The sequence below is a fragment of the Cynocephalus volans genome, chromosome 4 (assembly GCF_027409185.1).
Source record: "Cynocephalus volans isolate mCynVol1 chromosome 4, mCynVol1.pri, whole genome shotgun sequence".
NCBI lineage: Eukaryota > Metazoa > Chordata > Mammalia > Dermoptera > Cynocephalidae > Cynocephalus > Cynocephalus volans.
Window position 1 is genome coordinate 19,315,444 of NC_084463.1, and position 25,143 is coordinate 19,340,586.

The 25,143-nt window shown below is 49.1% G+C and overlaps 1 protein-coding gene across 6 annotated transcripts in view; it reads left to right on the forward strand.

Annotated features, from left to right (window-relative positions):
• The window catches only part of GRAMD1B (GRAM domain containing 1B), a 159,251-nt gene extending 136,960 nt beyond the window's left edge, over nucleotides 1-22,291 (forward strand). For 4 of the 6 annotated variants that reach the window (XM_063092741.1, XM_063092745.1, XM_063092743.1 and 1 more), the window contains 13 exons: nucleotides 202-282; nucleotides 3,008-3,123; nucleotides 4,945-5,101; nucleotides 6,233-6,422; nucleotides 9,005-9,148; nucleotides 10,139-10,257; nucleotides 10,518-10,660; nucleotides 12,591-12,694; nucleotides 13,310-13,513; nucleotides 14,638-14,728; nucleotides 18,430-18,537; nucleotides 18,786-18,975; nucleotides 21,591-22,291. In XM_063092741.1, the coding sequence (XP_062948811.1) occupies nucleotides 202-282; nucleotides 3,008-3,123; nucleotides 4,945-5,101; nucleotides 6,233-6,422; nucleotides 9,005-9,148; nucleotides 10,139-10,257; nucleotides 10,518-10,660; nucleotides 12,591-12,694; nucleotides 13,310-13,513; nucleotides 14,638-14,728; nucleotides 18,430-18,537; nucleotides 18,786-18,975; nucleotides 21,591-21,680 (1,737 nt within the window). In that variant the 3' untranslated portion in view covers nucleotides 21,681-22,291. The remainder of the gene's footprint in view (nucleotides 1-201; nucleotides 283-3,007; nucleotides 3,124-4,944; nucleotides 5,102-6,232; nucleotides 6,423-9,004; nucleotides 9,149-10,138; nucleotides 10,258-10,517; nucleotides 10,661-12,590; nucleotides 12,695-13,309; nucleotides 13,514-14,637; nucleotides 14,729-18,429; nucleotides 18,538-18,785; nucleotides 18,976-21,590) is intronic. The other 2 variants (XM_063092742.1, XM_063092746.1) reach the window with 1 other exon arrangement.
• The last annotated feature ends 2,852 nt before the right edge of the window (nucleotides 22,292-25,143 follow it).

Here is a 25,143-nt window from a genome sequence, read left to right on the forward strand (position 1 = left end):
CAGTGAAGATTTTGAGGTCCCAGTTTCCTAGGTCCCCCAGTATGCTGACACCCATCGCTCAAGTGCCTGTGCTGTGATCACGGATAAATGAGTCATCTGTACTTGAGGATGAAGTAGTATCTTTTTGTAAAGGAAGGAGGACCATGTCTTCGTTCATTATGTCTTAACAGACTCTTCTTGTCATTTTCTCTTCCAATCTAGCACTTCTTCACTTCATTTGGAGCCCGGGACAGGACGTATATGATGATGTTCCGGCTCTGGCAGAATGCTCTCCTTGAAAAGGTAAGCGCTGCCCAGCTGCGTCCTTCAGCCTCAGGGTGCATATCCACCCAGAGTGTTCTTTCCCCTTGGGTGTGGGCCCCATGGGGAGATTGCTTTTACCGGGGCATTGGCCAGCGCCAAAGAAGCCCACATCTCCTCATCGTTCTGGAAATCCCACAGACTTGGGTGAGTGACGTGTTCTCCCACGGGTACATTCATCTGAGTCCTAGAAGTAGCATGTTCTCTATGTGAACGGTCTCAAAGCTACCAGGGGTAAGGCGCTCATTGGCCTTAGGCCCTTCAGTTCCACCGTTTTAAAATGCACCAGGATTTGTTTTAATCAGGTATGGTGAGAGACATGCGGTCACAGAAATGACTGTCATGAAGGAAGAAGTTTTTATATCCATAGACCCCCCAGAAACAGGGGGCACAGCATGCCACGCATAGCCACATGGGGAAACACGAGGGCTGGTCAGGAGGCAGAGGGAGCAAGGGCAAAACACTGGCAGGAGTGTTTATTACGGTTTTTGTGGGAAGGAATAGGCAAAGCAGGGCAAGCAGGTTTAGGATTGGCTAGTCTGAATGATTTCAGCAAGCTTCAGGGTGTAAGGTCTGTCTCTAGTTGCCTGGTACCTGGCCTTGGGGTAATTAGGGCAGGAGGATATGGTCTGGAGCTAAATCTAGGGCAAGTTGGGTGGTATGGGCTTTGGATTGGCTGGTTGTATATGAAAGGCACACTCTGGGATCAGTTGTTTTCTATCTCTAGGAATTTGCTAACCCTAAGAGGTTTCTCCCCAGTCAGCAGGGCCCCAGATGCCAGGCCATCAAAAATACAGAAAATAAGAAAATGCCGTTCCGTTAACACAGACAGCCACTGACTACTCAAGTGTTTGAACTACACTGTGAGGAGACTCAGATGAAGGCCCTGTCATGGTCCCTGCCCTTAGAGAGTTCTCACTCAGATGCAGTGAGGTGTTGAGAAACTGTCTCCAAGCCAGAGAAAGAGATGTAAGAAAAAATTGTATATATAATTTTTCCACAGGGTTAGCTAAATATATATATAAATTCATACATGTCGATTTTATATATACATGTACGCATGTATTTGCCTTGACTTTAGCCCAAACTTATTACTATCTTATTGCTATCTACTAACTTATTACTATCTAAAGAAAATTAAGTAGATTTATTATTTAGAGTTTCTTCTAATCTGAGAGTCTTCAGCCCTCAAATAAATCCTGAAAAGTTATTTGAGCTGAGATCTTCCGTCTTTGTTAGCCATCGCTAACAGTGAAATGACAGTGTGTTTGAGTCTCCACTGGCAGGCGTGGATTTTTAGTTAACAACTGCTGTCATTTCTGAATAAACACAGGGTCATCCATATGGTTTGCAAATGCCCTCATGAAATATTTTTAAGGAGTCTGCCTGCTGAAGAGGGTCTGCTAATTGTGCTTGTTCCAACTGTGGTCAGACAAGCTGAGCCAGGTGGAATTGGCCAGGGAAGTCTGCCTGGAGAAGCCAGCTAGCACATGATTTGGCAGAGAGGTAGGTGCATCCCAGACAGGATGAATGGCATACACAAAGGACAGAGACAGGACAGGTAGGTCACGATAAAGGAGAAGGAGATGCCTCCCTCGGACACTGCGACGGTCAGCACAGAGAGCATCCACCCCCAAACCCAGCCGGCCCAGAGACAGGGTCCTGGCTCTACTCTTCCAAGCACTTCTCCTTAATCATAGAACTGGAACGCTGGCTCATGGGGTCCTGCCTGCTTCTTAAGTCATACCTTGAAAGGACAGGTTTAGCAGCTCTCAGATTGTTTATGAAGTCTACTGGTGCAAGCGTTCTTTATGTTTGATTTTTTTTTTTTTTTTTTTAAGTCATGACTTGCTTCTGTTTTTCTTGCTCTTGCCCTCTTTTTCACATACATGTTGCTACCACTTTCTCCCCTTCTTGAAATCTGAGACTCTGACCTTAGCTCTTGGATATTCCTTTGCTTCTCTCCAGAAACTCTGAGCCCCATGAGAACTAACTTTTCCTTGGTCAGTGCTTTTAGGGAGGACATATAGACACCCGGTCAGCAAACTGATTCCACTTCAGAGCTAAGAAGGAAGTATTTAGGTAGTCGAGAGAGGGTTGGATGAGGTGACCTTGAAGCCCCTTAAACTGAAAATGTAGGACACTTTCTAATCACAGGAACTGTCCAGCTATGGAATGGGAAACCTCTGAGATCATCTACCCTTATTCTTGGAAGTGATTCAGGGAGGACTGTGTGGCCACAATTACTATAAAGGAAGATTTTTGCAGTGGGTGGAAGGCGAGGTCTCCTCTGGGAGCTCATTCAGATTTCACATCAGAAGCTCTGTGATCCCCCTTGGCCCCAGAGTAACATGGGTTTATTCCACTTAATGCTGGATCTCATCAATAGGAGCAGAAAGTGGGGCAGTCACCATCCTCAGGGGCCAATAGGTCCCATTCTGCAAACCTCTGTTGAGGGAACAGGTGAGGAAGGGCCAGGTTCCCGGCTCTGCTGCAATCCACATTCCTAGCAGAAGATTGGCATCTTGCTGAGACCCTCGAGGCAGGTGGAGTTGTCATAGAGGTGGGAGCTCTCCTCTGGTTCACATGGGGGGAAAGTAGTTTGACTTCTCCTGCCCCCCAGGGGAGCCAGCCTGGCTCAGTGCCTCTGTGCGGAATGGGGGACCTGAGGAAGGAAGGACCAGAGCCGCTTCCTCTCTTCCTGCAGCCCCTGTGCCCCAAGGAGCTGTGGCACTTCGTTCATCAGTGCTACGGGACTGAGCTGGGCCTGACCAGTGATGACGAGGACTACGTGCCCCCTGATGACGACTTCAACACAATGGGGTGAGCACAGCAGTGGGTGGTGCTGCCCGGAGAAGGGGAATGGTGAGGGCCTCCCTGGGAACATGGCTCTGAGGAAGGCCCCAAGGAAGCAAGGGAGAGAGCTGGGGTCCGGGGCACCTGCGGGAAGAACATTCCAGGCAGGGGGAACAGCAAGCAGGCCTGTGTGGCAGCAGAATGAGCAAGGGGACCAGTCGGAGGTGATGTCAGGGAGGTCGAGGGCCTTTTGGCCAATATGATGATTGGTTTTTAGAGTGAGATGGGAAGTTTTTGAATAGATGATTGATGAGGTCTGACTTAACATTTTAACAGGATCACTCTGGCCTCTGTTTTGAAAATACACTGAAGGGAGACAAAGGCAGAAACAGGGAGACCCTTTAAGAAGCTATTGAGTAATCTAGATCATTTGGATTTGGATGAGAGATGATGGTTTGGACCAGGAAGGTAGAACTAGAACTGGCAATAAGTGGTTAGTTCCTGAATATATTCTGAAGGATTTGCTAATGGATCAGAAAGGAGCCAAAGATGACTTTAAGGCTTCAAGGTTATCCTTCCATCTGGAAGGATAGAGTTGTTCCAAACTGAGATGGACAATGCTATAGCAGAGCAGGTTTTGGGGGAAGATCGGAAGGCAAGCTGAGACTGACTGAGATGGCTGTTAGCCACTGGAGACGTCAAGTAGGCATTTGAGTACGAGTGTGCAGTTCCTGGGAAGCCTGGGCTATGGCCATAAACTCAGGAGTTACTCGTGGATAGCCATGAGACTGGCTGAAATCTCCAGGTGACTGGTTGAACATAAAAAGAAATTCAAGGGCTGGGCTTAGGAGCACTTATCAAGAAGCAGCAGCAGCAAAAGAGATCTTGAAAGAACACCCGGTAAGGTAGGAGGACCGCTAGGAGATTTTCCTATCCTGAGAGCCAAGAGAAGGCAGTTAAGGAGAAGGGAGACCACTGTTCTCACGTGCTGCTGAGAGGTTAAGAAAGGTAGTGGCTGCACACCGACTGCATGCTCAAGGTCAGAAAGGTAAGCAGAGGCTTAATGCTAGTGCACGAAGTGCAGAGGCGTGAAAAGCAGGGGAGGAGCATTGCATGCGTAGCATTTAGCCTGGGCTCAGGTACGAATTCTGACATTAAACGGTGGTGTGCCCTCACCTCTGCGAATACCTGTTTGATTATCTCTGAAATGCACATAATGATTTACTCAGAGCTGTTACGCATCCAGATGAGATGGAAAGTATAAGTCAGATGTTGGTGATGATGACGACTGTAAGGATCATGATTGCTCTCTTGGGAGAGGCGACAGTGGCATCCCTGAAATGTCTCCAGAAGGGCATCCACCTTCATCTCAAGGGGATTTTCCTCTTAGGTGCACAGTGCAGAGTAGTATCCTAGTTACGATCCAGAGTTTGGGCAATACCACCGAGGAAGCACTTGTGTCCAGAGTCCTGACTTAGTTGCTGTTTGAGAAATGAAATGTACGCTCAGAACTCAGATATTTTATTCAGATGGTCAGGATGGGATGGGCATCAATGGGACAAATAGCTTAAGATGGATAATGGTCGTATTTAGGTAGGTACAAAAACAGAGGGGGCCTAGCAAAGGCGAGTTTGGAGCCAGAAATTTTGCATGGGGGGCAGCGAGGGGTGGGATGAGAAAGAAAGGACATTGCAGGAGAGCAATGGGGGGGGATTTTTTTGTTCGAGGATGATTGTATACAAAGCAAAGCAGCAGGAAAGCCGATAGTTTTGGGTGGATAGACATGTCTGAGGTTCTTGGAATAGCTGGCGATCTTGACCACTGAGGCTTCCTGGTGTCTTCTCCCAGCTACTGCGAGGAGATCCCTGTGGAGGAGAACGAAGTGAATGACAGCTCGTCCAAAAGCAGCATAGAGACCAAGCCAGATGCCAGTCCACAGCTGCCCAAAAAATCCATCACCAACAGCACATTGACATCCACAGGCAGCAGCGAAGCCCCAGTCTCGGTATGGGCAGGAAGCCCTTTGCCTCCAACCTGATCCCGTGGCCCATGTTTCCTAGCTTAGTGAACTCCACAGGAGCCCAGCCTGGGAGCGGGTAGAGGGGAGGTTGGTCTCATTGTGGTCAGTTCATTCAAGGAAGCCTCCTGGAGTGCGTGGGTTCTCTGTATTCTAGTTTTATAGTCCCAGGATGCAGAGCTGGGTTCCAAGTGCTTAGGGGACACAATTTGGATTGACTTCTGAGCAAATGAAAGTGGTTTCAAGTCCGTTTTGTGAATATTGCCCTTTGTAGGCTCCTCCAGATCAACCCCTCTGGTGGACGACTATTCCACATTTTTTGTTTTGTTTTGTTTTTTTGCTGCCTTGACCTGAGGTCAAAGTCATGCGTGAATGTAGAACTGTGCATTGTTTATTTGCTCATTTGATTAATTTCTGTCAAGTTCCTAGTATATGCACAGGCTTATTTTCCCACTGTGCTAGACTTCGGGGAAGCTATAAAAACGCCTAAGAGGAGATAGAACCTTGATGAAGGAAGAGGGAGAGGGAGGGTTGGGTCCTGCACTGGCAGCTACAAGGATGGGTGGGGTTCCTCAGGAAAGCACTCCCAGAAAAGGGAGCCTTGTTATTCCAGGGGTCAGACCATCTGGTCTTAAAATGAAAATATCATTTGTTTGATGCCTAGACTTTATTTTCTGTCTCTGAGGTTATCTTTAAAATATAAAGAATTGTGTCAGTTCCCTTCTAGGGCTAATGGGAGAGTGAATTTTAAAAAGCTTATGAAGCCTTTTGCAGGTCCTAGGAAAAAAGGGCACTGCCTAGAGGCTGGCTGGCATTGTTTAGCGTGGTGGGGGTGTGGCTGCAGGAAAGGAACTGGAACTGGAGGAGCCGACTCTGCCTGTGAGGCGTGGGGCTCGTGGAGCTTGTGATGCTATTCGAATGGCCAGCGCCAGAAGGGCAGCGGCACTGGCTTCTGAGGCAGAGCTGGGAAAAGCCCCCAGAGCACGACTCCAGCCCACCTCTTGAGCAGAGTGCTATGTGGGGAATGTGAGGGCTTCCAAGGCCAGGTCCCAAATCTTTCTTTGGAGACTAGATCAGAGCAGGCTGCCCCAGTGGGTGACTCTTCTGTCTCCGCTGCAGTTTGATGGCCTGCCCCTGGAGGAGGAGGTGCTGGAGGGTGACGGGTCCCTGGAGAAGGAGCTCACCATTGACAACATCATAGGGGAGAAGATTGAGATCATCACACCTGTGACCTCCCCTTCATTGGACTTCAATGACAATGAGGACATCCCCACTGAGCTCAGCGACTCTTCTGACACCCACGATGAAGGTGGGCATTTGAAAATTGCTCCAGAGTGGCCCTTCCCCTCTGCATTTTGAAGGATAAAAGCAGGTCTCTTTGTGGGACTAGAGTCCATCTCTAGGTCCTGGTGGAAGTGTGGGTAACAGAGTTTTTTTAAAAAAAGGTACTTTTGTTATTATCATCTGTATTAGTCCGTTTCTGTTGCTTATAACAAATACCTGAAAGTGAGTAATTTGTAAGGAAACAATATTTACCATGTACAGTTTGGAGACTGGGGAGCCCAAAGTCCAGGGAACACTTATGGTGAGGCCTTCTTTGGTGGTGACTTTGGTGACACAGGGTATCACATTGCAAGAAAGGCAGAAGCAAGAGAGACTAACCTCCTCACTGGCTCTTGTTGTAAAGCCCTCAGAACCATACCCATGACCACCATTAAACCATCATATGGATTAATCCATTCACCAGGGCATGGCCCACAATCTAATCACCTCTTCAAGGCCCCACCTTCCAATTACCGTAATAGGACTTCCCACCTTCTTAACACTGTCACAGTGGGGGTTAAGTTTCTAATACCTGGGCTTTGGGAGACACAGTTCAGTCCACAGCAGCATCCATCCCTTTTTTCAGGCTTTCACTGCAGAATCCTCATCTTTCCCTACTTGTACTTGTCTTTCTTACTCAGCAGGTAATGCTTTGTTCTGCCATCCGGTGTCATCACTAAATGTACCCCTGTTGACGCTGGCTGCCTCGCAGCTCCGTCCTTCACAGACATGCAAGGCAAGGCAGTGTTTATGTGCCACAGGGAAGGCGCCAGTCACTGCTCGATGGAAATGATTGGGTTTTAATAGAAGCTTCCTCAAGATAGCTGCAGAATTCGTTGGTGACTCCAGCGTGGGGTGTTTAGGCGAGGCTAGAAGAAAAGGTGTTGCTGGATCGGGGAGACTTTGGAGACTCCCCTGCTCTGTAGTTATTCTGAGTAGATAGCTTCTTATGTCACTTCTGCACAGCATCAGATTCTAGGACATCTCTCAGGAGCATGCTGCTTCCTATATTCCACAGAGAGAGGCCAGATTCTCAGTATTCATGAAATTGGTTGATTGTTCTCCATTGAATTGGTGAATTGAGTTTTGACTAGTGAGCAGATGCAGACAGTGTGCACTTGTTCATCTCTGCGTACTCTCTCTGAAAGGTCACTGGTAGTAGTTTTCTAACCTTCGGTTGGCTTGTCCACCCCATCTGGGATTCAGGGCCAGTGCAAATGACTGCACGAGTTGGGGACTGCCTAACAACAGGGGTGCCATTCACATACACTAAGATGTGAATACTTCCTGCACTGCCCTTGTACTGGGCCCCATCTGTGTACTCACAGGCACTGACCCTGTAGGACACTCCCGAGTTCTTCCTGGTCTGCTCAGGGTCCCAGGGTGTCAGAAATGTCAGCCTCCTACTTGAGATCACATATCAGCTCATGCAGGGCAATAATTAGGGATTGTGGAGGTGGCCCAGAGCAGGGAGGAGTGCTGAGGCTTTAGCAATTCACCTGTACCTCAAACACATTACCCTGTAACAGATAGAAAATTCAGAAGACTACAGGGGAACTCCCTGGTGGGCAATATTCTGCAGATTGTCACACATCAATGGTAATGTGGCATCCCTGAGAAAGAGGGAAATGTCACTTTTGGGACCCTCACAGACCTTGCTCTTTGTGCCTCTCACCTTGGCTCATTCTGATTTGTATTCTTTTGCTACAATAAAGCTGTAATCATAGCTTTAAAAGGGTGGAGGTATTGAAATCATGGGGGAAATAAACTGCACTGTAGAAGGAGAGCAGACCTTGTGCAGTTAGGGATCACAGCCCTTTGGAACAGCCCCAGCCTTAGAAACTTTTCTATAAACAGATTATTCAAGATTAATCAATGTCCCTTGAACACACCTATGCCATGGATTTTAATGCCATTTGTTGCAATTGTGGATAACTTATAGACTCTTGATGAACCGTCCTTCAGATTCAGGCATCCTCAGGAAGTAGTGATTTGTTTGAATTTTAGTCTAAGATCAACTTAATTAGGGGGGTTTGAAAGTGTAAAAGCAAATAGTCATCCCAAACTCTTTGCAAGGGATGAATAAACACAGTGCCGGGTACAGGTTGGGTATCCCTTATCCAAAATGCTTGGGACCAGAAGCGTTTCGGATTCAGATTTTTTTTTTTTTGGATTTTTGAATAATTGCATTATACTTACCAGCTGAGCATCCCTAATTTGAAAATCCAGAATCAGAAGTACTTCAATGAGCAATTTCATTGAGTGTCACGTTGGTGCTCAAAAAGTTTCAGGTTTTGGAATATTTTAGGTTTTGGATTATTTCAGATTTTGGATTTTCAGATTTGGGATGGACAACCTGTATAGTAAACAATATGCATCCCAGCGAAGGAAAGACTGAGCAGAGTTATAAACAGCAAAGCCCACGAGCACAGCTGCCCCACTCCATGGCCTCCCCCTACCCTGGTGGCTATGCCTGCATCAGCCAGAAACATGGTGCTCTGGGGATGTCCTGGGGGTGCCCTGCTCCCCACCATCACTGTTTCTGTCCTTGTCATTTCATCTGTGCAGGGGAGGTGCAGGCCTTCTATGAGGACCTGAATGGCCGGCAGTTCGTGAATGAAGTCTTCAACTTCAGCGTGGACAAGCTCTACGACCTCCTCTTCACCAACTCGCCCTTCCAGCGGGACTTCATGGAGCAGCGGCGCTTCTCAGGTTCCTTCTGCCAGGCTGGTCCCTGCATCCCTCCCTCTCTGTCCACCCATCTCTCTACATTTGCTCCCTTTCCTTTCTTTCCATGCACCCTCCTTCTCCAGGCCACCTGATGTCCCAGACACCTCTTTCTAGCCTTATGTGGTGCTGGTGCTCCCTCGGGGACTGCTGCTCTCTCCTTCCCCCTTGTGCACCAGGCCCCAAAGACTCACCAGTGAGCAGGACCTGCCCGGTCTCTGCCTTCACTGGGCTTACCATCCAGTAAAGGGCAGCAGCTCCCACTTGCTGGGAGGCCCCCACTCCATGCCAAGCATGTGGCACAATGTCATGTAGTCCTCATGGCTGCTCTGTGTGTGGGCATTGTGACCCACAGATTGATGAGGAAGTTGAAACTCAGACTATTACCACTTGCCTAAGGTCATGCAGCTAAGAAGGGGCCGAGCTGGGATGCAGATGTAGGACTCTGGGGGTTCATGTGTCCCCACTCTGCCTCTGTCACATCCCCTGGCCCCCGTTCTTGCCTCAGCAGGCACTAGGCTCTGGTCTAGCAGGGCTGCTACACACCCACTCTGTGAAGAGCATCTGGGCATCATTGGGCCCCAGTGCTGGGAAGAGAGGATATGTTGAGGGCACAGGGAGGTCATGCCTTAGAGGAGGAGACTTGTTCCCATGGGATCCTAGGCCCTCGCCACAGTAGCTCCAGTGTTGCCCTCATCCCCGTAGGTGGCCCCAGGACCTCCTGCCCCAGCTCCAGGAACAATCAGCATTCTGGAGCCTTGTGTAGAATTTGGGCAATGCTACAATGAGCCTCTTTCTGCTCCAACTCCCCCTCCTCCCACCCTCCTCCCCTGGCCCCCGGGCTCCCATTGGCTTCCTTTTGGGGCCTGTCGGTAGTCAGCACAGTCAGGAAAAGTTCACTTGCAGGGGAAGTTTAGATGTGGAGAGGGGGAGCTTCTTTCCCTGCCTGATTCCAGGGCTCTTCTCTACCCTCAGATATCATCTTCCATCCATGGAAAAAGGAAGAGAACGGAAACCAGAGCCGAGTGATTCTTTACACCATCACCCTTACCAACCCTCTGGCTCCCAAAACTGCCACTGTCAGGGAGACACAGGTGAGGGCAGAGAGGCGGAGGCGGTAGGGGCCGGAGGGTCCTCTGTGCTGCCGTGAAGGACAGATGTTAGGCAGAGATGTTTCTGGGGGCAGGTGCCCAGCGCGGAAGCAGCATCATCTTGCGTGTTTAGATGCTTCATTAACAGTGGTGCGGGTCTTCCATCCAGAAGTCGTGTGGTGGGTGGTCGGGGGGAGTGCAGAAGGTGGTTTGCCCATCCTGCCACTCCTCCGTTTTGTCCAATGGACCTTTCCTGCCCTCAGACGTTGTACAAGGGGAGCCAGGAGAGTGAGTGTTACGTGATTGACGCCGAAGTCCTCACCCACGACGTGCCATACCACGACTACTTCTACACCATCAACCGCTACACGCTCACCCGCGTGGCTCGAAACAAGAGTCGACTCAGGTGCGGTGTGCGCGGGGCCCGAGGGGGTGCAGAGGGGCCCTAGTGACAGGGCGTTCATCTGCTCCTGAGGGGAAGCAGGGGATGGGTGGATTTGCCTGCCACCTCTTTCTTTATTCTCCCTTCTCTCTGAAGCCTTCTGAGACTCCCCACCTCCCTGTGCTGACAGAGATAATTGTTCTCTCCACCTTTACCACTCTGGGCATCTCTTTAGCGAAATTTTATAACTACTGCTATTTATTTCCTGTGGTTTTTACGGTACCGTGTAGATGCTTTACCTATGTTCACAGGAATCTTTAGAATGACCCAAGGAGGTGGATTATTTTCATTTTTCAGATAGGAAGACTGAGGCTCCTGTAAGCTAAGTAACTTTGCTGAGAGTCATGTTCCTAGTAAGTGCTGCAACGCAGGTCTTGGGAGCGCAGAGCTCTGTTCCTTCCCCATGCCATGAGCGTGGAGATTTACTGCTCATCTCCCTGTTCAATAGTGAGCTCCTGCAGAGCAGGTGTCCCTTTCCATTCGCCACTTTATTCCCAGCACTCAGTATAGGGCCTGCACATGTCAGAGTTCAGAAAATGTTGATTGAATGAATAATTAGTTCTGGGCACTGTGATGTGCATTCAAAGGAGGGAAGAAATTGAGACCCTGACATTGTGAGGAGCTTGAGGTCTAGTTGTAAAGTCAAGACACACATCCATTTGAAAATCATCGGATTGTCTAGCTGTATCTTAGACCAAGTTCTTTGGGTTGTAAGGAGCAGAAATTCACTCATGTAGTGAAGGGTTACATAGAGATCTTTTGGGAATCAGGAAGCGCTTAATTCCCGCGCCTCGAGAAGGGCCGCATCTTCCTCATTCTCTTAATTTGGGGGAGGCTGGGTGTCTGTGCTGCTCTCTGAGCACATGCTCCTCTCTCAACCTCCCTTCTCTGCCTCCTGTCATTTCTCTCCCTTCTCTCTTCTCCATCTTGTTCCTCTTGTCCTTTCCCCTGCAGTGTCCTGGTTTCTCAAGTCCAGGTCCTCAGAGGATCTTCCAATTGTGTATCTTTTCTGTGCAGTCCACACAGGGGTAGCTGGTTGACCCTGGATAGACCTTACAGGGAGGTGCCCACCTTGATCCGGTAGACAGTTCTTGGGGGCGGGGGAGGAGTGAGGGGCCTCCAGGTATAGATGCTCTCCCATCAGGCCTGAGGAGGGGAATGATGCTGGGCCAGCAGCCTCAAATGTGGGGGGCATAAGCTGGGAGGATTTATTGGCAGATGCAAATGAATCTGAAGAGGAGGCAAAGAGCCGGGTGCAGGAGGAAGCGGCCTGTACTGCAAGAGATAGGGCAGCATGCGATGGGCTGGGAGAGAGTGTACCTGCAGAAGAGCAAGATCTGGTGAGGTCTCGGGTGTGGGGAGGAGGAGCCAGGGCAGGCAGCAGAGGATACCCTTAAAGGTGGAAGTGATGAAACCTAGAGCCTGACTTGGACTTCAGAGTCTCTGGAGAAGGAGAGAAGGACCCCGATGGAAGGCTGGGTCATCTTGCTTTCTTTCAGTGCAACGTACTCACAGGGGTCTGACTTCAGGCCTGAGCCTTCCCTTGGTTGGCAGGCAGCTCGGCACCCTCTGCAGCCCCCGGGAGGAGGCAGTGTGGTGTCATGGAAGGACTCTGGGCTTGGAGCCAGAAGCCCTTGCTGTTAGCCATTGGTCTGCTTCAATATTCTAAACCTCAGTTTTCTCATCTATAAAATGGGGATAAATCTACTATTTCCACCAACCTCAGTGGGTGGTCAGGGAGATCTGGTGATATGATAGATGTGAAATGGTATTTTAACTTGTTACGTGGAGTACAGATGTGAAGCTGCTTTGACTTAAACCTGAATTTTCCTTTTTTCGTCATAGAAAGGTCCCCCCAGGAAATGACTGTTCTTGTTTCTGACTTTTTCCTCAGGGTCTCCACAGAGCTGCGCTATCGAAAACAGCCCTGGGGGTTAGTAAAAACCTTCATCGAGAAGAACTTCTGGAGTGGGCTGGAGGACTACTTCCGCCATTTAGGTGGGTGCTACAGTCGGTGCTGCTGGTTGAGCTGCAGAAACTGGGTGAACTGTACAGCCGTCCCCCACCATTCTAGGAAATGGGAAACATGGAAAATGGGGGGAGAGACTGGAGCAATGAGGTGGTTTCATGGGGTCCCTAAGTCTGCCCCAGAAATGGATACTAAATTTGGCATGTATGTGGACATGTGCATTTTTCAAGAGACTGTATCTATAAGTTTTCTGAGATCATTAAGGGGTCTGTAATACTACCCCCTCAAAGAATCACAGATCTATTGATACTGGTGGTAATTCTGTTATAAGAAGGGTCTGCAAATCACCTCTGAATGCATTTGTCTAAGAAGTGTGGGATTTGCCCCAAAATGTATATATGAGGGTGCAGATGTTGGGGACATATGGCTCTACATGGTGTTGAACAACCCAGAGTAGGGGTTTGGGTGAGGCTAGGTCTCAGAAATGCTTCTGAAGGATCATGGGCATCCCTGAAGGTCATCTGCCCACCCGGCCAACTTCCCAGATTACAGCACGGGAAAAAAGTTCCCGTAGAGAGTTAGTTCTGGAGGCCAGTGTGTTGGGTGGAAGATGGCTTCTGATGTGGCCCTCTTGTTTCTGAAAGAGAGTGAGCTGGCCAAAACGGAGAGCACCTACCTGGCTGAGATGCACAGACAGTCTCCTAAAGAGAAGGCCAGCAAGGCGCCGACAGTGCGGAGGAGGAAGCGTCCCCATGCCCACCTGCGGGTGCCTCACCTGGAAGAGGTGATGAGCCCTGTCACCACGCCCACTGATGAAGATGTGGGTCACAGGACCAAGCATGTGGCAGGTGTGTGGCAGGTGGGGATGGGTGGTATGGATTGGGGCTTTGGGCTGGAGCTGCGTGCCCAGGCCAAGGCATGCTCGTGCACACACATTTTGTGCCTTGGGAATAATTTGTATATTTTGAACATAACTTGTTAAATCTGAGGCTCCCAGTGCTGTATCTATTTTTCTCTGCCCTTTAAGTTCCTCAGCCCCTGCTGAACCCATATGTGTACTCAGCTTAACAAAAACACCTTTGGGTTTATGCCATCATGTTATCCAGTGGCTACCACCACAGGCTCAAGTATGCAGCTTCCAAGTTCTTGGGAAATACACTAAGGAAAAGCTGAGGCCCAGACCCCAGAGATTTCCTCATAACACAGAGTGCAGGGTGTCTAAGGCAGCCCCTCACATAGCCCCCATGGGCCTACCGAGGACCCTCTCAGGCCATAGACTCCCTTCGTGTTTCTTCCTCTTCCCTCCAGCCATCCACAGCCTCACGTCTTTGCTCGGTCATGGAAACCTGGGCTTATAAGTGGCCTTAAAGACTAACTAATCCAGGGTTTCCAAACTCCACGTCCCTGCGGGTTCGTCAGAGCTGGATGGGGACAGGGGAGGAGGCAGAAGAGGAGGCCAGTGCCAGCATTCTGCATCCCTCCCCAGCTTCAACCCGAGTGCTCGCATGTTATGTGTCTTACGTGTGAGATTTACATACATGCTTACATGTCAGACTAACATTGCATTTGAGTGAACTGACTCTCAGTGTGGTGATATTACTTGCCCAACAACATGTAGCTGGTTATGCATAAAGCCTGAGCCAGGAGCTGGCTGTCTCGAATCCCAGCCCAGTGCCACTTGCCCTGCCATAGCTAAAGATCACCTGGTTGTATCATTGTGTCTTAGCTGCATAGCTCTGTTGATTTCCTCATTTGTTCAATGACTACCTGACCCGGGGCATGCATGACCTTGCCCTTGGGGAGCATGCCTTCTCCTGTTGGAGGGCTGGGATGTTCATCATATCGTTGCCATGGCAGCATCATGGAAAGCTCTTTGGCATTCCCTAAGGGTTGCTGGTTGACCAGTGTCACGTCAGTCACTGGCAGACTGTGGGCCTCGATGGTGACGATGGCCTCTTTATCTTCCCCACAGGTTCCACGCAGACACGGCATATCCCTGAGGACACTCCCAATGGTTTCCACCTGCAGAGTGTGTCCAAGCTGCTGCTGGTTATCAGCTGTGTGTAAGGCACTCGGCTCTCCTCCCAGCCCCCCCGTCTCCCCCTTGCCTTTCCCGCTTGGTGCCTCATGCGCTGTCTCTTGAAGCGTATGAGCACCCTCACTGTTGTCCCTGGGGTCTTTTTGCTTTGCTCTCTAGCCCTCTCTGTCTGGATTGGTTGCTCTGTCGTTTCTCACCTCTTTGCTTCTTTTTCTCTGTTTTATTCAGCATTTACTGTATGCTAGGCCTTGAGATGCAGGTGCTGCGTGTATTGTCCATGCCTTTCAGGAACGGAGTTCCAAGTGGGAGAGAGAAGGACTGTCAGAATTCCTACACAGCTGGATAAATGCTGACAGAGAGGTGCTGCAGAGCATGTTAGTGTTCTGTTCATTCATTGGTGGTCTGCTCTGTGCCAGGCACTAGAGCCGTGCACACACAGGACCCACACTTTGGCAGGGTAGCCAGACAAAACCAATGACTACAGTATAGGAAAAGCAGATGCTTATTTTAATGTAGTTGCTTTATAATAATTGCCATGGCATGAAACAGTAGACTCAATAACTTACACAGGAAGATACTGGGCTAGGGAGAAAAGAAGTCGAAAGAAATGGAGATCGAGACGGATGAACAGACGGATGTCTGAAGTGTGAGTCCATGCCATTGCCTGCCTAGGACCCTCCTAAGCCACTTTAAGCAGGAAGCAGCTGGGACAGCTAAGGACAGCTCTTCCGCTTGGTTCAAGCCTGCTGCCTGGCGTCCCACCTCTCCTTGGCTGGGGGTGTGCTGCCAGAGTGCTACAGGGGGGTGGGAGGTACAGCAGCTGCCCAAATGGGGGCTCTACCTGCTGCACGCCAGGCACAAGGTCATCTCCAGTTTAGTCTCTCTTCTACGACCTCCCTTCCTAGCCTTCCCTGAGGCATTCTGAGAAAGATAGAGGCAGAGGCACAGCCTTACTCCCAGGAAACTCTGAAGGAAGCCCAGGAGTGACATGGTCAGATTTGCATTTTTTTAAAAAAAAAAAATCACACACTGGCCAGTTATCTCAGTTGGTTAGAGTGTGGTGCTGATAACACCAAAGTCCAGGGTTTGATCCCTGTACTGGCCAGCCGCCAAAAAATAAAAAAGTAAACGAAAATCACGTTGATGACAATATGGCAAATGGATTTGAGAAGAACAGATTGGAGCAGGGAGGTCAGTGAACTGCAGGGGTGTAGGTGAGAGTGTCTGTCACACTGAGATGGGGGGCTAGAGCTGAGAGAACCTAGAAGGTAAGGACTCGATAACTATCTGATTATGTAACGAAGGAAGATGAACAATGATTCCAGGGACCATGGATGGTTGTGTCATTAGCAGGAATCTGGAATTTGGTGAGAAGTTGTGAGTGAAGACACTATCAGCTCCAGGTGTGTCTGAGCTGCTACAGGTTATCCAGGTGGAGGTGACAGATATTTGTTGATGTGGGCCTGGAGCCTGAGAGACAAGGGCAGGCTGCAGTCACTGATTTAATTATCTGTGAATGAGACCATCCCTGGAGAGTATATAGAGTGTGACAAAGAAGACGAGGTCTCGGACGATCCTGGAGGAACATGAGAGGACTCTCGTACTAACCTTACATGAACACACGATGTAAAAGTAGATGCAAAATTCTCTATAGCATAAGAAACCAAGACGTTCTTACAAAATTAAAAGCGAAGACCACTATAAAACCGGTAAAATTCACATTTAGCCACACCAATTGAACGTGACTCATGCTATTGTTCTGTTAAAACTAAATCTCTGGTATTGGAGTTTGATAAACAGAAAATGATAACCACAGGTTAGTTCTGTATGTAAGCACTTTTTGCATATTGAATAAGTACAGAGGGTCTGCTCCCCCAAGTAGAGCATAGGGCATGGTGTTCACTAACTTCGGGGCTTTGGAGATTTAGGGTAATCAGAGTTTATACTTCCACACTGTGGGATCCAGGCTGAGGGGCTGCCGAGAGCCTGCACGTGGAAGAGACTGGCGTGCATAGCTTGCCCTGCACCCAGCAGCTCTTACCACCCTTCGCCTGCTGCAGTGACTCAGCCTCCCGCCTCTTTCCTCTCTTTAGATCACTGTGGAGCCTTCACTCAGACAGCACATGAGGGTGTCCCTTGACCTTCCCTTAGCACAGACTGGATTGTAATCAAAAGACCGCACCACAGGCACTAAGATCGTGTGCAGCACACGCCAAAGATGTGGGCGTTCTGATGATCTGGGGTGTGCTGATACTGTTAAAGGCAGTATCATCGAAATTCAACACAAAATTTAAAAGGTCTTGGGGAGAACTCAGAGACTCCATGAACACATCTGAGTAACCCCAGGGATTTGCGGCAGCCAGTTAAAGGAAGATTACTTTCTATCATGCGGGAAGCACAAATTAGAGATACAGTATCACTCACTCACACACACACACACACACACACACACACACACACATACACACAGTCTAAGGCATAGTATAAGCTTTTCTTCCTTTGCTGGACTTTTTTCCGTCTATTTGTTTAACTTCCCATTTTTGTCATCTTCTTTTCCTATGTGTGTCCATATTTCTTCCTTTAATGATAAGAAGCGCTCCTTGTGGAGGACCTGCTATGTGCCAGGGTGTTTTATATACATTCCGTTTAATCCAGTGCCCCAGGAAGGTAGGTGTTATTGCCCCTATTGAGAAAATTGAGTTTCAGAGAAGCTAGGAAACGTGAGCAAAAGTTAAATTTTTAAGTGGCAAGTCAGTATTTGTACCCAGTTCTGTGTGTCTCTGGCTCCTGTGTTTACCCATGTCTTCATCTGTCCATCCCATGAGCTTATATTATAAAGTGACCTTTGGACAGCCTCCAAGGTGAGAGGAGAATTTGTGCAGTCTCTGCGTCTCTTCATCTCGCCTGGGTCCTCCAGGCCCTGGATTATCTTTATCTCCTTCCTGTATCCCACCAGTTGTGACCTGGATTCTGGAAGAATTCAGCTGGTCCCCGTAACCCCTGCAGACAGTGGCAAATTTGGGGAGGGAACTCTGCAGCTTCAGGGAGGTTCCACTAGCATCTAGAGGGCATATCAGGGCAGAGCTGGGGACCCCACTGGAATTCCTCCTTCAGTTCCACCCTTCTGTTGTGTCCTAAAGTTGGGTTGGGAGGAGGAATCTTTCCTCGGTTTAGCTCCCATGAAGTACTAAGAGTCTGTTTACAGTTGCTCCCTCCTGCTCTTTCCTTGCTGGGTCGCCTCTTCCACTGTGTCTTTGCTTCTAGTCCTCCTTTCTCATAGACGCTCACCTGCCCTCTGGCTCAGGTGAGGTGCATTTTCCCATCCCCACACCCGTCTGTTTCTAACCTTTGCCTCCTCCCCATTTTTCTCCCTTGCTCCCATTAGGATCTGTTTCAGGTACTGGCTCTATGATTACTCCCTTCACCCCTCATCTCTTCCCCTCCACCTTGCCTCTTTCCCTGCAGTCATCCAGATTCGGGTGACTGTGTGTCTCTCCTTTCCAGTGCCTTCACCCCATGCCTCTCCATGCTCTCCTGCTGTCCCAGCCCCTGCAGATCAGACCGCTTCTCTCTTTCCCCCTCACTGCATCCCTACGGCTCACTCGCTCACTCACTGCAGTGCTCTGGGTGTCCCGGCGGTCAGGGGCAGCAGACTTAGGGGGTGGGGGGTATCCTGGCTCAGGTTGCCTCATTGCTGTGGCTTTTCTCCCTGTGTCTCCATCCTAGTCTGGTGCTGCTGGTCATCCTTAACATGATGCTCTTCTACAAACTCTGGATGCTGGAGTATACTACCCAGACCCTCACTGCCTGGCAGGGTCTGAGGCTCCAGGAGAGGTAAGCATGGCCTCGCCCCCTCACCTCTCCCTCCACCCCGCCCAGTGCCGAGCTCTGGCTCCTGCCTCCTGGTCTCCTTGGGACTGCCCCGCTGCCCTTGCCCCGTGGATAGCTCTTTGGGATGAGCCCATTGACAAGCTCTGAGAATCTGTCCCTATAGTTTCAGTCCTCTTCTGATTTGGGGCATAGGGGAACCGGGGGCAGTGAGCAGAGGACAAAGCACTCTGATGTGACTCTCTGTCCTTTAGGGGTCTGGGAGCACAGGACAGTCCGCTGAGCATAACTCCAGCTGCTGGGGTGCCCCTTCTTCTGCCCCACAGGTTACCCCAGTCTCAGACAGAATGGGCCCAGCTCTTAGAGTCCCAACAAAAGTACCACGATACTGAGCTCCAAAAATGGAGGGAGATCATCAAATCCTCAGTGATGCTTCTTGACCAGGTGAGGTGCACCACCTTCTCTGCTTCCCCTAGTCTTCCAAGGCCAGTGCTCCCTCCTTAGGCTGTGAGAAAGCTCACAGTCTCCATCACCGCCCTGCGGACTTCCTCCTCCCACCCATTCCTCTCCCAGGTCATCCATTGTGCTAACCGTAAAGCTGTGATGGGCTGATAGAAACACAGGTGCATCCCCGAAAATAAAAGCAATAGGGTGTAGCACACAGGATTAGCAATAGGAAGGCGGTAGGTTAGGTGGAAGGAGAACTTGTTATTTTTTTGGTAACCCATAGCCATCTGACAGGCTTTTAAACAGAGAACCCCCCTTTTATGGGGGTTTGTCTACCCAGAGGGCACATCTTTTAAATTCCTTTTGGTATCTGCCACCACCTTCTGCTGCCCTTAAAGGCACAGGACCTCCCGCACGCTGCTCCTCCCCAAAGGCGCTGCACTGACAGTCTGGGAAGGTGACTGTGTCATGTCTTCATCTCACAGCACCAGCTTTATAGTACAGTTGCCTGCATTCCTCTAAAAAATTAGATGCAGCTATTTAAGAAAAATCATCCCCGGGGCAGTCAATAATTAGCTTAGTTTCCTCGGGGGAGGGAACTTCCTCCTTCCCCTGGAATAATTAAATATCTTATAAGAAGCATCCGCATGTGGTTGCCAAGACAGCAGGAACCTACCTGTGCTGTGCAAAAGAATTAGGAAGGTAACAGACCCAGGATTTGTCCTGCCACATTAAAATTTCTGTTCCCAAGGAGGTGTCTTTCTGATGTTTTGTGGTCAGCCCGACCCGAGATGGAATCTCAACCTTGCCACTAATTTTGTGATCCTGAGCAAAGGACTTAATATTAGTGAGCTTCAGTGTCTTCGTTTATAAAATAGGAATCGTTATCATAGCCTCATGGAAGTGTGTTCAGGATTCAGTGACACGTGGGAGGCACTCATCAATGTTAAACTTTATTTCCTCTTCATAGTTTGGTCTTAGCTCCAAATTAAGGAGAGAAGATCTTAATGCAGCAATCAGGATCCAGTTTTAGAGTATCATGTCTAGCTTTGGAGCCACACTTAAGGACGGCATTTTTTTTTTTTTTTTTTTTTTTTTTTTTAAGCAAAAGAGGTCAGCTTAGCGAGGAGTTTGGAAATCCTATTGTATCAAAAAGGTTCGTGGAATTTCGAAGATGTACCCGAGAGAAGGGAACACCAGGGTTTGGGCACAGGGTGGTCTTCAGACATTCAGGCCAACAAGGGAAGCAGGGTTAGACTTATTGAAAAGCCCCAGAGAACTGAACTAGGGCTAGAAGTTACAGGGAATTCAATTTTTCAGTCATCAAATAAAAACAGACTACTATGGCTAGAGCTCTCCAGTAACAGAATGAGCTACTTGGGAGAACTGAGATTCCAACGTTGTAAGTGTTCATTGTAAGCGACTAGATGATGATGGATGAGAGCAGTGGGACTGGATGACCCAGAGGTCTCTTCCAGCTCTAGAATTCTGTTTTGGGTGGGCCCCTCAACTTGGGGCTTAGGGATGTCAGATTTATGGCCTGGTGGACTCTACCGTTATAAGTGTTAAGAGAGGTATTTTGTTTTATTCCCTTTAAAAGTAGCTTTTTTTTGGTGGCAGGCTGGTATGGGAATCCAAACCCATGACCTTGGTGTTATAAGGCTGCACTCTAACCAGTGAAGTAACTGGCCAGCCTAAAGGTAACTTTTAAAAGAACAGCAATGGTCCCTCGTCTATATTGAGCAGAGGATATAGAAGAGCCAGAGAGAAGAATGTGGTAGATCGGGCAGAGAGACCAGAGGTTCTCAAAGTCCATGACCATTTAACCAGGAAATGTTGTGTTGTTGACAGAGCAGCTTCCTCAGAGATAGTATTTATATTTAAACATGTGATATGATGGGCCATTTTAGGATTCTCCCACTGGAACTGCCCCATTTAGACTCCATCCTATGACCTAAAAATGTTAATTCACTGCTATGGGTACCAACTGGGAGCCTACTTAGTTGTCTGCCCTGTGCCCCTGGGTGTATAAGGGAAGGATAAGATACAATTCTGGTTCAAGTAAACAGGAAACAAAGCAGCTAAGGATGACTGTAGTCCAGAGCCCTGGTGTGTGGGATCTGAGAGGCCAGGAGGAGAGAGATGATCGTGAGCCAGAGAAAGAGGATTTGTTCTGGGCTTTAACAGATGGGTGAGATTGGAATAGTCAAGAGCAAAAAGATTCCCAGGCTGGGGAAACAGCGTAGCCACTTGTGCAGAGACAGGCACGCAACATATTCAGAACTGGTGGGGAAACCAAGTCAAATGAGTGCAAGAAGGTCAAGTAAGTGGCCCCTTGTAGCAGCTGAATGCATAGAGGAAGTTCTTGATTCAGTGGTACAAGGGCTACAGATGACTGAGCCTCACCTGGCCGGGGGCGCGGGGTCATTCCATTGCTAGACTTGCTGTCCCCTTTCTGCCTGAGACTGTGCCCCCTGAGAAGCCCCCTTGTTCTGGGAGCCCTTTAGTTCCACGGCCTGACCTGTCATAGGTAATTGTGGCAGGTGCTGCTGCATGGAGAAGCCCACTGAGGGCACAAACCCGGGCCTGGGGCGGGCTTCCTTGTCTTACAGATGAAGGACTCACTCATCAACCTTCAGAATGGTATCAGGTCCCGTGACTACACGTCCGAAAGTGAAGAGAAGAGGAACCGCTATCATTGACAAGGCAGGAACAGGGTGGCTGCAAGAGGCCTGTGCAATACATGTACATAGACCATATACATATATATAAATATATATATATACAGAATATAAATATATATATATTATATACAGATTTTAAAAAGAGATAATGCCTATGTACCAGGGAGAAGGAGCGGGACCTCCCGCCCCCTGTGCCAGCCAGAGCAGCGTTTTCCTTCGGTGGAGGGGCCGAGGAGGGCAGGGACCACCTCTCAGCACCAACCTCCCCTGATCCTCCTCCTCCCATCCTCTGCTCCCCACCCCTTCCCTTGCTGGCCACTCTTGGCTCTTAGAAGGGAAATGTTGTTGAGCCAAAGTTATGCCTGTGAAGACCCTAGGGTCTTGAAAAGTATTCTCAAGGGGGCATTGCTTAAGGTGCTTCATTCCTTAATCCCCTTTTGATTTGTTTCCAAAATAAAAGAGAATCTTTTCTTCCCTATGCCACGCTTCCCCAGGCGTTCTCTTGGGAACACAGAAGCATCAAGGTCAGGAGCCCAATCTAGACTCTTCCATAGGGGGCCACCCACTTGATACTGACAAGCGTCAGGTGGAAAGGACTGTTTGCAAAGCTTGGGAGGCCGCATTTGTGTGGTGGGGCTTTGGAGCTGCAGGCTCCTGAGAACTTGTGTTCTGAAGGGTATTCTCCTCAATTACCCCTGCACCTCCTCTGACCTGTATAGGGGGTGGACCCAATAAGGGCTGGGAATTTCTTACTTTCCCACTCCCTTTCTCTCTGGTCTTCTCCCAGGCTGGATCTGGGCGGAGTGTCACTTTTTAGTGCCTAAAGTCCTATTGTTTCTCTGTGCCCTAAGAGCACATTGTTTATTAGCCAGGGTAGAGCATTTTTGACCTTGTTAAACCTCTTTTAGTGGTTAAAAGCAAGTCAGGTCTGTGGCTCTAATTCCTTCACTTTGAGCTGTCAGATGGATTTCCAGGATGAATCAGGGTGTCCCTAGGCCCTCCAGGGTTTGAGAGAGAGAATGTCCTAGCAACATATGGATCACAGGGTCTACCCTAGAGCACCACGTGTCTAGTGAACATGAATAGCCAAGGCACGCAGTGGGTTTCCAGCATTATTTAGTCTTGGTAAAGAACCAGTGGTAATATTGTCATTGGAGACAAGTGTCTGGGACTCTTTGCGTGTGGAAGAACATTTAAGCCATTAGAGGGAAGGATTTGGCAAAAGTGCATGTGTTTGGACAGGAAAAGGCCAGATGGAATCTCTGCCCCAAAGGAGGCCATTCCAAATCCTGAGTTTCTCAGATCTAGGAGTGGGTTTCTGGTGGTAGGGAGTGGGGGCGTGCACAAACTGTTCCGTGGCCTCTGGCCCCAGAGAGGTATAAGATCACTAAGGAGTAGAAGGAAGGCACTGGTTGGAAGCGTGAGCCATCCAGAGCCTTTTGGGGGTTGGTCCCTAGGATCTGTGTATTTGTTTGATTCAGTGGGACCCTTCTGGGTATGTTCCTCATCCTTCATACACTAACCACTCTTTCTCCATACAATGGCCAAAGGAGTCCTGCCAGCCCCTGGCAGAGCTGGTGGAGACTCTTATCAGGAAAGAATCACAGCCACTTTGGCAAGGAGAGCTCTTCAAGCTTGCTCGTTCTTCTCCTGGGCTCCTTGAGGAAAGGGGTAGAAGGAGCCCCAGAGCCCCAGATGTCTCAGAACATCGGCCCAAAGGAAGGAAGATTGTATCCTTGATCCACCCCGATGAGAAAGTTACATTCTTCTCTTAGAATGACTTGAACGTCCCACTTTGGCAATTAAAGAAAAGTTTTTGATTTTTCAGTTTATGTGAGCATGAGGCCTTGGTGTTTCCCTAAGGGCAGGATCAGAAAACAGTGCCCCGGTCATCCCCCAAGGGTGGAGGAGAAGGCTCCAGATGGTCAGCTGGCATTGATGTGCATGCCCTGGAAAAGGAAGCGTGAGGCAATGGAGTTGACTGTAATCCTTGGGAGGGCCGCACATGCCACAGGCCAGTTGGTCACTACTCGGTTCTTGTCCAGGACTTTGAGTGACACACTGGAAGGGCCCAGGCTCATGGGCACTGAGCCAAAGAAGGAGGGTGATGCCAACTGCTAGAAATTTCCCCCTTGAATCAGCCAGAAGCCAAAATTATTCCCAGAAACTTTGAAAGCAAAAATCGTAAATTCTCAAATTCATTGCGTACAAAATTATTTTCTTAAGTCATTTAATTATTAAAGGTGCCATGGTGGGACCTTTGGGATGACTTTAAAAGGGCTCTTTGCTGGTAATAAAGTGATATACGTAGACCTGGCCAAAGAGAGACCTGCTTTTGCTTTACCTCCTAGGACCATTCAAGGGAGGAGCAGGTGACGGGGAGGTACTTAGTATGTCAGAGGAACTGTCCTGTTCTCTGGTGATTTGAATCCAGGAGACAATGTGTACACCTAGGGAATGTTCCCTAGGAATCATGGATCTCTTGTGGGCTAATAATTTTTTGACTATCTAACCAGGAGAAAACCAGCAGCTCTATTCATTCCCCCACAAAAATATTTTTCCCCTTAGTCAATAACTTGTGAAAGAGAAGGAACTCCCCCTTGCAGATACGTGTGGGAATGACACAGATAAATGACATCAGAACTCCCAGCTGGTAGCTGTCTGCCAGAGAGCATCAAAACCACCGCTTCTCGTGCTATGTCTTCCAGCCAGGGCTTTTTTGTTGTTGTCTGCTTACATAAGAACGCTGGAGTCACGCAGGAGTCTTTCTGCAAGGATACGTGTGGGAAAACATTCAAGAGCTTGCACTAAATTTTAAAGAATTTGCAGTGTCTAACTAGGTGAAGAGCAGGTACAGGGTTGGAACTTTGACTCCAGCTTACTGTGGAGACAAGATTGGCCTCAGAGGAGCCAGTCATGTCTGCAGCTCTCCTCCTTCCCCATCCACCCCCCTGGGACAGGGGATAGCACCCAGGTCAGCAAGACAGTGACTTGAAGCTCTCTGTAAGGGCATGGGATGGAGAGTCAGGAGACCTAGGCTGGAGTCCTGACTCTACCTGTGACTAACTGTGTGGCTTTGGACAAGTCACTGTCCCTCTGTGAGCATCAGTATCCTCCTATAACAGGAGGGGTTTGGGCTATATTATCTCTAGGGTAGGTTCTAGCTTTGGCATTGTCTTGGAGGTTGGGCCAGAGGCTGGCCAAGCTGGGCTTTCTCAGACTTGGAAGGTGTCCTGCTAGGAAAGAACAGGCATTCTGGGCTAGAGCTTCCCTGGTCTTTAGAGGTGTGGTAGTGTGGTGTCTGGGTTCCTAGGAAATGCAGGGTAGTTAAACTTTCTTCTTTAGGGGCTAGGAGGGATAGGGGGGCCTAGTGGCAGAGAGAGAGAGAAAGAGCAAACTTGCTGTGTTGCTCAGTATTAACTTAGCACAGTGTTTCCTTCTTTGGCCTAGTCTTAGTTTGGGAAGGGACCTTCCTTTGGAC